The sequence below is a fragment of the Sander vitreus genome, chromosome 22 (genome assembly GCF_031162955.1).
Source record: "Sander vitreus isolate 19-12246 chromosome 22, sanVit1, whole genome shotgun sequence".
NCBI classification, from domain to species: Eukaryota; Metazoa; Chordata; class Actinopteri; order Perciformes; family Percidae; genus Sander; species Sander vitreus.
In genome coordinates, this window is record NC_135876.1 from 14430789 (window position 1) to 14441940 (window position 11152).

General features: G+C 41.3%; 1 protein-coding gene across 2 annotated transcripts in view; it reads right to left on the reverse strand.

Annotated features, from left to right (window-relative positions):
* prex2 (phosphatidylinositol-3,4,5-trisphosphate-dependent Rac exchange factor 2) overlaps window positions 1-9086 on the reverse strand; it is a 91407-nt gene extending 82321 nt beyond the window's left edge. For both annotated transcript variants that reach the window (XM_078280451.1, XM_078280452.1), the window contains exon 1: window positions 8629-9086. In XM_078280451.1, the coding sequence (XP_078136577.1) occupies window positions 8629-8766 (138 nt within the window). In that variant the 5' untranslated portion in view covers window positions 8767-9086. The remainder of the gene's footprint in view (window positions 1-8628) is intronic.
* Between the last annotated feature and the right edge of the window lie 2066 nt (window positions 9087-11152).

Consider the following 11152-nt stretch of genomic DNA (forward strand, 5'->3'; position numbering starts at 1 on the left):
TCCACTGGAGGCCCCGGTCTGCCATCCATCTCAGCAGGACTGGCAAGAAATAAAGAAAACCTGCAGCGTCAGCCTCTCTCACACTTAGAACCGGACGCTGTCAATTGAGAATTGAACAACTGCTTTGCCAGTTTCTCCCCCACTCTCCCTGTACCTAAGGCAAAACTGTTGAGAGCATGCCCACCCGTACAAATACCCCCTCCTGCCAGGGTTCTGCTTATCGAGCCTTTTTTTTGTCTGTGAATGGACAGAGCAGGAGGCACCACGCCAACATGGTTGCATCACAGCAGTGTAGACAGCAGCTTGATTTAGTCCACTTATTCTTTCAAATACGCAAGAATGGAAACCACTAATTACATTAACTCCTTTAATTGTAATTGAGTCAAGCTTACATGTACAATTTTATAGTCAGTATTGTCCTTTTTGCTTAGAAGTGTTATCAGTAACTGGCTGCTGCCCCAATGTGGCCAAAAAATAAATGCATGCAGGTATTTAAACTGACCTCCAGTTTTTAGCAAACCTACCCAACGACACCACAAATGTCTTACTTTCTCCCATGATATGGTGGCACGCACAACATTCTATTAGGGTCTGACGTAGAAAGCCAGAATTTAGACCTCATATTCATGGTCATTTTTTCAGTTATCAAGTTATCCTTTTAGGTGTGAAACTAAAGTGTCTGCACACATACTGTGACTTTAGACTATAAAAGAATGTGAAAGGCCAGTTTAAGACCTGAAAGTAGAGGCTTACTCACTGTCTAGGGACAAATAGTTTCAGAGACTGAAAATAAAACGGAAAGAAACAGAAAGCAAGAAGACAGAAATGGACATGAAAAGGATGTCTGCAGACAAGGCATGCTTTGAGACAGAGAGACACTTGTCTAACTCTCAGAGCTTCTATAGCAAATCTCATTCAAGTGCTTAATTAAATAATTTAGAGTGAAGTGGAATTTCCCATCATGTCTGGCTGGGCAGCTCTGAGTGTTTATAGATTCAGAGCCCAGAAATGCTGGATGGACAGAGACATGAATGACATATAAAGTGTGAGTTTAAACCACAGAGAGAGAGAACATGCAAACGTGTCCAAACCTATTCTGGGGACACTTTATCAAAACTGTTTCAGAGTCAGATTTGAAAAACAGCTGTACTAGTGTTTGTGGGACATTTCATAAGGCCAAACCTCATGGTGGGTAAATTATTTTACAAATGATAACCGTAATCTGGCTGATAAGCAACAGACCAGCATTTAATTCTTTTGTAAACATATTTTTTTCAGTGTCGTGCAGAATTATGGCAATGCCTAAGCAGGTTTGAGAGCACTATACAGACACTGCAGGCATACTGATCTGAGTAAGTGTGTGTGCATGTCTGTCTGTGTGTGTGTGTGTGTGTCTGTGTGTGTGTGTGTGTGTGTGTGTGTGTGTGTGTGTGTGTGTGTGTGTTCCCTGCGGCAGAGCATGCCAGCAAAAAACACAGCCCCCCTTGTGATGATGACCCCTTCACACTCCATGAACGTCCTGACAAGTGTCTACCGTAGTCCCACCACTCTTCTACTTATCGCACGTGAGCACCATGTGACCGGGCAGCTGGCACTGGCCAAATCAAAGGCTGCCTTCTCCTCTGGGCAGCAGCACAGCACCAACTCTGCCTCCTGAGCTAAATCCACTCCATGGATTCAATGCAGGGGTCCTTGCAGCCCTATCGCCTATGCAATGTGTGTGTGTGTGTGTGTGTGTGTGTGTGTGTGTGTGTGTGTGTGTGTGTGTGTGTGTGCTGAAGTAGGAAACATGTAGCACAATGTAAAGACGGGGAGGGCCAGGAAGGAAGGAAATCCTGCTTGAAAAATGGCCTCTGAGACAAAAGCAAGAGAACTCTCTACAGTGCAAGAACCTTCTTGAGGGACTTAAACGATTTTACACTGACAGAAAGAAGGTGTAAAAGACTAATCAAATAGTAATCAGTTAAGTCATAGGCTAGACTAGACAAAAACCAAAGTAAAAAGTTTATTTTTCTCTAACTAATGCTGAATGTCTAGCTGGAGCAGCAGTTTGGAGGCTAAGCTAACCAGCAAGCTAAGCTAACCAGCAGCTGGCTGTAGTGTCATATTTACTGTACATACATGAGTGTGGTATCGGACTTCTCATCTCACTATCTGCAAGACAGTGAATTAGGCCTGCACGATTCGGGGGGAAATATGAATCACGATTTTTTAGCTTAGAATTGATATCACGATTCTCTGCCACGATTTTTTTCTCACGAATTGTAATGTTTATTGCACACATGAACTATGACAAAACAAAACAAATTGGCAGTACCAAACAGAGATGTATTTTGGCACCTATAGCACATTGAGCATCACCACAAGCCTGTAAACATAGAGGCTTCAATGAAGAGAAGGGAGAGCATTGCAGCACTTGGGAGCGCTTTAAAACCTTTTTTATACAGTCTATGTTAAAAACTCACAGAAGAAAGTAGTAGCGTTTGTGATGCAGTCGGCTCGTAAAATTAAATGAGAATCAAAGTCATAAATGTTTTTTTTAGTTAGTTTAAGTTATTTAAAAATTAAATCGTGAACAGGGTGAATCGAGATCGCGATTTTATCGATTAATCATGCAGGCCTACAGTGAATATGTGTATTTCCCAAAATATTGAACTATTCCATTAACAAAAGAAGCCAAATGTTGAAATGTTGTCTAAACTAAAGCAATATTACAGAAACTTTGCCCAATTCAGTTCAATTCGACATTCGGCTCTCGGTGCACGTTTTGGTCGCGCTAAATGATTGTGGTTTAACACCAAGCCATACACACAGGTCAAAAATATTGGAAATAATCCTTTAAATCAAATTACATTAACTCTCACTCTTACTGAACATTACAATATTCCAATGTTGAATATTTCTAGTAATTCCACAACTTGGCATAATGTTACTTAATATTTCCCCAATGGTAATCACTTTGCTCAATTTGCTACATCTAGGAAATTGCTAAGTCTTCTTTTCTTTTTTTGTAAAGATGAATGGATAAAATATCTAAAGGCAAAACACAGAAGCTGCCAGAGCAGAACTGCTCAATGGGAAAATAAAGGATAATCCTACTCAGTGTTTTTATTGATATAATGGGACTCAAGGTTGATTCAAAAATCTCAGCAGGAGAGGGCTCTGTTGCCACTGGGCTAATCCTCCTATCATTCATCTTCAGGCTGGTTAAAGACAGATTTATCTTTAAGATAGGGTGCTAAACAGGTTTAACATCTACTGATACATTGTGGCACAAAAGGCACAAAATAAACATGCATATGACCAAACAGAGATATATTGAGATATATTTACACTTATAATCAGGCAGGTCGCTTGTGTTGTGGCTGTGGTGTGAAATTGACATGCAAGTGAGCCACATCAATAGTTCAGGGGCCTCACACTGAGGTAGGGTTGGGCATCGTTTGGATTTTACCAATTCTGATTCCAATTGCGATTCTTCCTTTCGATTCCGGTTCTTATAGATTCTCGATTCCGATTCTTTGAGGGGTGGAGTTGAAACGGGTCACATGCTTATTTCACAAATAAGAGGAAAGTTTTATTTTGATTCAATGGTGGGCTGCAGTTTTACCGGGCTTTTTCAACTTAAAATAAAGCCACACTAGAGTGCCGCTTATTGTGCTCCATGGCTGCAACACAACAAGCGCCTGGCGGCTACGGAAACCAAAACTTGCGCATTTTAAATTTGGAACCCATGATCAGATTTGAAACCAAATCCTCCAAACGATTCCAATAATGAAACGATTCCACTGGAATCGTAATTTTTGAAACGATTCCAAGTAGGAATTGGTACTTGATGCCCAATCCTACACTGAGGACAGACATAAGAGAGAACCTGTCTGTCTTCTCAGAGAGCAGAGACTGACCAAATCCAATTTAAAAGAGTCAAGGAGAAAAACATCTCGCTTCTGTCTCTGCTCCCATTTCTTTCTTCCGATACTCTCTCTATTTTTACAAAACACACACATATACAAATAAAACAGAAATACACTCAGCCTCTATAAGAAGTTCAAGATTAAGGCCAGACAGTGATGGGGAAACCTTGTAGGGATCATAATGGTCACCTTTGCATAGAAAAGAGGGAAAAAATACACTTCTTGTCAACACAGCATCCAAAATAATGGATAGACCATATGCAGTCACTGCTCCCTCTGGGACACAGTTGTTTAAAACAAGAAAGAAAGAGCACCATAAAGAGAGGTTTGAGGTATATGAAGGGTAGTGTGCATAAGAGGTAGGTGTGGAACGAGTAACGGCATGATGGCGTAATCATAAATGCAAAAGGAAGTCATTAAGGAAGAAAGAAGAGAGCCATCAGGGCAGAAATAGCAGCCTGTGCAAATACACTGCTCTCTGTGGAATCTCTTATCACCAAATGCAGCCCATTATGGAGACTTACTAATGTAAGCAACTGTAAAGGGCCACTGGCGGGCTCTAAGCACTCGCCCTTAGCCTCAAAACCAACCAATCCAAACACACCAACATCATGTGAGCACACAGATGGAAACTTATCTGATCTACTTTTTTTTAAACTATATAAATAGTTAAGTAGAAAATGTACAAGGGGCTATATCACTAACATAAACAACTACTGCTTTAACCTAGCATCTCCTCCTCCTCCTCCAACATATCTTAACATTTCTGGCTTCTGACCCCTAAGAAATGAACAATTTAGCTTTTTGGTGTGAGTAATATGTTTAAGTTCAATTCATCTCAGTTAATTAAGGATTTATTAAAACCGAAAAGTACAATTTGGCTTCCAACACAAATACAGCATGCCTCCATATATAGCCTGATAGCGCACATACCCAGACACACTGAACGCTTGGGTTTTCTCTGTTTACACATTTTTGTTTGTGTGTTTCCATCAAATCAGGACATACCGACTATCAGCATCTTCTGTTCCTGTTTCCATCAGAACACAGGAGGGAGTTGGATGTTGGCATGGAGCCTACAGATTAACAGACAATAAAAGGATAGGAACAAGAGGTCCTGACCTTTTGGGTCAGTAGCTGTCTGTCCGGAGCTTTCCCCCCCCAACCTGACCTCCTTTAACTGCCAACTCGTCATATATGTTACAAGCAAAAAAGTTAACTTCTTGGTCACTGCTGGGCCAATCTGACTGTCCTGGCCAAGATGTATACAAATCCAAAGTCTGTGAGAGAGAGAGATGCGGAACCTCTGTATACAAATACACAGATGGTTCACTTAAACACCTGGGTTTCTGAGAGCCAGGAAAATATCCTTCTTAGCGGCTGCTTTCTCCATTAGGCTTCATTGCACGACTTCCTGCAGCCATTTTCACTGAAAAGACACTACTGACTTCAAGTGGCCACCAACACGTTTGTCGACCAGTTACCTCTCCACATAAAGTCCGGGATATAAAACAAGCAATCATATGCAGCTGTATTTACACATGCAATGCTTCTTACGTTGCATCCCTTGATGATCAGTTGTTTTGTAAGAGAATGACAAGAGTGCAAAGAGATTCCACACCATTGCAATGTCTCAAACCACATTCATTTCATTTCAATTCATACAACAGAGATTAAAAATGTTTTAAAGATTACACTCTGTGGTTGCTTCATAGTTAGACAGGCTTTTTTTGGGGGGGAGGAGAGGAAGGAAGCAGCTGAGGGACCACTTAATGAACTGCAAAGCTCTTTGGATTGGAATATATTAAGTTAACTTGTGGCTCAGATCTCCCTCCAGAATCAGGACATAAAAGATGTCCTCCAATGTCCCGTCTTGCATTCTCCCTCCTAAGTGCTTATCATGCAAGCAAATGGCTTTCAATGTCTCTCTATCAACAGCGAACAATGTCAGACTGTGTAAATTATTTCATTTGACACTGTGACTAGAAAAGAAGAACTGAAAACAAAAACTGCAGAAAGGCGAAGACCTCATTAAAATGACTGCTTACATTATGTCTTGATTTGTTCCCATCATTTAGACATTTCTAAGAAATCATTTTATTGGCTCGTAGCTGTCCAAGATAAACACCAGTGTCCACCACCGCCAACTGTCTCCAGCTATAATTGTTCATTATGTGAGATAGGCCTGATATTTTTTAAACAGCTTCCCTAGAGCCTTCCTCTCACTGTCCGACTACTGTGGAAGTTTAGTACACACAGTTTGAAAAGTGGTCCTTTAATCCAAAGAAAGTCAAATTTAGACTTTCCAATAATGACACCTTCAAGATGTAATCTGCATATTTTCCCACGGGAGGTTAGGTACGGCCACACAATAGGCTCAGACTGTTCTGGGACAAATTGCTCTAATCATCCATGTTGTTTTCTACTACCTTAATAGTAAGGTATGTGCGAGGTGCATTGTGTTAGGGTCCCACAGATCAGCAGCAACAATCTCTGCTCTACAGTTCAACTTTGGCTACTGACCACCGCCTCATTGTTCCCCAGCATTTCCTAACCTCGGAGGAATTCCTCCTCCAGGAAATATGGTTTACAAGAGAAGGCACCAAGCCCAGCCACTTGCGGAGACTCAAGCCCCCACCCCCCACCACCCTTCACCCTCCTGGCAATATCTACTGTGTGATCAGCTCTACCCTTTTCCCTTCTCCCCTCAAGCAATATTCCATTCATCTCTCTCCCTGCTAGTACTCGGAGTCCCCTGGATTATCCCACCAGGGAGTCGCACAGAGGGGGGGCGAGGTGTCCTCCATTCTGACCTCCAGACACACAGAACCTTATGTGGTTCATAGCTGGTTCTAGCGTGGCAGTAGAGGAAGCGGGGGAGGCAACCGTGTGTGATCAGATGAAAGTCTTTAATATGACCCCTCTCCCCAGTGGGGCTGTCTTTGATCATCTTCCACAATACTCCCTAGGACCTACCAGATGATAAGACAGTGGATAATAGTGACTCTTTGTCTTTTTCTCTCACTTTCTAGCTTCTTTATTATCATTACCCAGCTCCAACACACAGCTAAACCAACAATTGCAATCTTTCGATGTCAGATCTTAATCTGATGCATCAATTCCGACATTCCTGGGCCAGAACAGAGTTGCCTTGTAAGGATCAGTCACTTCTGAAATAAATCCCAGTTCTAGCACCACAGGGGAGATAAAGGAGGGGTGGCTGCATTCCCTAAATCCCCCACCACCAGGACAGAGGACACATTCCCTCATGTAATCGCCTCCTCCATTTCTCCAGTGATGCCACTTCTAAGAAAGGGCAGCTAGAGCTCCATCCCCACCCTGGTCCCTCTGTACTCCATTGGAAACATCTGGACAGTGGGAGGGAGGTCAGGGTGTACACAATACATGTGGTCTGGGAAATAGCACTCTTAATGACACACAATAAGGCGCCCCTTCAACCTGAATTCCCCGCAAAGTTCCCATCGCACTAAGAAGATGAAACTGCTGAGAAAATACAGTGGAAGCCATCCAAATCGCACAGTCCAGATCACATCATATCAGTGTTTTAAAATCCTCAACAGCTACAGCTTTCTTTGTCAAATAAGACTTGATTACCAACTGTTACAACTTTTCACAGCTTTCCGCTTTTAACCGGGGGACATTTCCAATTTTTCCCTTCCCTCCTGTCTTTGATGTTAGGTGTTATTTTATGTAAAGCGAATAAGATGACATCCCATCATTCCTGTGTTGCAGCAACCAAGCGGTAAGGTCAGTGTGCAGCAGGAGATGTATTGCCAGCTGAGCGCCAGCTCCGGTGGTTCTCATTTGAGTCCACCTGTGCCGTCTCCCACACTTCTGGATTTGATCAGAAGTTGGCAAAAGAAGCAGCAAAATACACTCACGCTGTATTTTCTATGCTGTGTGAGAAGTGGGGTAATTACATGGATGGAATAGTAATGCTGTACAGCACAAGTTACAAGTCTGGCTGTTACAAAGACACAGTGAGCTGAAATACAGGTGTCAGATCTTTCTCTCTTTCAGATTAAAAGTTGCTTTCTAATATGGAATGATTGTAAAGGTGGACTGATAAACTGTAGGTAAGGTGTAGCTAGCTACATTGTAAACACTGCCTGAATAGAAAAAACAAATAAGAAAATGGTCATTTAAAAAAGAAAAGATAAAGTAAAAAAAAGTATTTGATTTTGTTTTGATTTTGTGGTTTATCTGCATTTTTAATTTTCAATAATCTAGTGCCCCAAACGACTTGAAATAGTTTCTGATCAGACAAACCACACATGAACCTCTAACAGCCTATGAGCAGACTGAGAAGAGGATTAAACATCCCACTGGCTGTGCAAGAACTAAAGCTGTGTGCCATGTCTCTTCGTGCCTACTTTCCCAATTTCACACTTGCAATCGGAAAAGTTAATATCTCCATCAAAAAGATGGGTTCAGAGAGTATTACAGGTAAACGTTGATTGTTATGTCAGACATCCTGCTGACAGTATTAGCATGCAGGGGCGTTTGCACAGGTTATTAAAGTTAACATGTAACACTTAACGTTAGTAGACGAATTCTTGCTCTGAAGCCCGATGCACCATGCATACTAAACAGGCTATTTTTGCTTGTTTGCTTGCTTTGGGGTTTCATATTCTTGAGTAAAATGTGCACTTTTGTTTGCTCATCTCTGGTTAAAATGATTCTCACAACTCACCGAGAGAAACTCTAGTGTCCCAACGTAATCCCGTTCAGTCTTTAAAAGTTCATTTAGGACGCACACTCGTAACCGGAGCTGCTTCTCCAAGTCCTTCCCGCTTTCAGCTCTGTGCTCACTTCTGCTCTCCTCAGTCATGGTGTGTAAATGAATGCTTAATTTCCTTCGGCAAACGTTTCACATCACAAAACAGGTTTCAGTTGTGTAAAGTTTGGAGCATGGCAAACACTGAGGACAACCGGGTCGGTGTCTGCACTGGAAGTCCACAGAAAGTAGAACAACAATTCCCGGATAAAAACGCGTGAAAAGCAAGTTTAAAAATGAAAAAAAATAAAAAATAAATGGAAACGACTCAACAGCGCGAGACAGTTTAATACAGAGCGTGACTGAAGAGCGTGCAACAAGTGGACACCAGTTAGAAAGTACATGTGACTCCTAAAATCTTCATCCTAATCCAGCCTCCGAACAACCTAATGCGGAGGACCAGTGTCAAGTTAGACACAGTGCACGCGACGACTTCCGGTTGGTGTTTTCAGTATAAAGCTGCAGCGACAGGTTTTGAGAAAAATAAACACCAACTCACACATTTAACCAAATTGTTTGTATGAGCATACAGACGACCTATAATCGATTCAAATTGCCGGTGAAAACCGTTGAAAACGACACTCAGGAAATAAAATGTACACTGGCTAAATTGATGCCATGGAGTAGCCTACTTATTTTTGATGTATCATTTTAATTTGAAGAGACCATTACAGTAGACTTCTGGGATTATCGTCGTAATCTCTGTTTGTTTTGACACGCCTGAATCTTGGATGAGACAGTTAGGCTACATGTTCACAGACTATAATAATATAATATGTCCTAACCTCATAGACTATTAACATATCACATCATAAACCTAAAGGAGTATCACTTAGGAGAAAATTACACAGTTTATTTCTGTAAAGATTAGGAGAATGTCAGATAAAAACCAAAGACAGTAGATCAGCACCGTTTAAAATGTTACTCCATTTCACTCAATCCCAATCCACTGAAATGTTTGGGGTGATCTAATGGAAGGAATAAAGTGCTCTTCACTTGTTTGAGAACTCCTTGTCCTTGTCAATGATCCTGGGTTCTGCCAAGAAGACCACGCTGAAACCAGTGTCACTCTAAAGGTTAACCATGTAAGAGAATTATGTTGCATTAATTTAATTGGTTTCTTTCTCCTTGTAGCCTAATAAAGCACAGCAGTCAGTTAATGAAGTAATGAAACACAGGCATAACACCTCTGCTTAGATCATTAAGTTGCAAATGAGCTTATCACCAATATATTTGTGTAGGGACCACAGGGAACCCTTTCCATGCTTTGCAATGCCATCAGTTCTTTGGATAACACATATACAATAAGATAACTTAAAGAAGAGGGGTAGTCACAGATGGGCCTGCATTGCATCAGACCTAAAGTCCTTCTCCACTCATAATGACAGCTCTCTCAACAGACTGTCGCTTCACTTTAGTTTCCTCACTGGTTGAGCTTGCACACAGGTTCAAAACACTTTATTACAGAGATAGCGGGAGAAATAAGATACTGTGGACTGTGAGGGTCTGGGACTCTGCACCAGCCAGAGTTTAGATATTAGGGCCTCAAAGAACAATGTGAGGTTCTTTTCTCCTAATGCGATTCATAAGAGATGGTTGCACTTGAAACACATTCAGACCTTTTTCTTCCAAAGTACCATCAAAATAAAGCTATTAAAAAGCTTCTTTTTAAAACAAAAAATTATATTTAAGATATTTCTCCTAATTAAGCACGGCTCATCTTTACAAGCTGGTAATGTGAGTCCTGTCCAGTTGCAATCCTATCGACTTCAAAAAGATGCAAAGAATCACACACAAAGACGTACAAACATGCGAACAGTCAGAGTGTGAATGAAATGTTCTGTCTTTACTACAGCATTACTAATCTTGAAACCTATTTTTTGTTCTACTATGCTGGAGTAGAGTTCACAGCATTAGTTGCAATATTTCCCCAGTAATAGAACTTTTTACAGTCAGTCAGAGAGACTGAGGGGAAATGACACAAAGTTGAAGGTATTTTAAAAACCTTAAAGATTCGTGGCTTTTGAGAAAACCTTTCGGGGATCGAGCCCTAGAAGCCACCCCCTTGCTCCGCCCCTGTCTTGGTAGGTGAAAGCTATGTTCAAATCCATTCTTGCTCCCTGCTAAAGCTGCAGTGCAGGAACAGGCACTTAATACGCTGGTTAAGTGTGTATATATTGAATTAGACACAGTCAGAATCATTTAGCGCCTGCGTAAATAGCAGCACAATCAACACTAGAACAAGCTTTAATTTCACCAGCCTGATAGTCTTTTGAGGGGATTGTAGGGGAGCCATTTGCAGCCTCCAATACTGATTGGATTAACATTTCAACACGTAGGGATTCCGTTTACTTCATTCTGCAGCAAATGTATACACTTTGTTCCGTGACATTCTTTTTTTATGTATCTCAGCTTATTCTGGAGTGTAGTCTGTCTATAA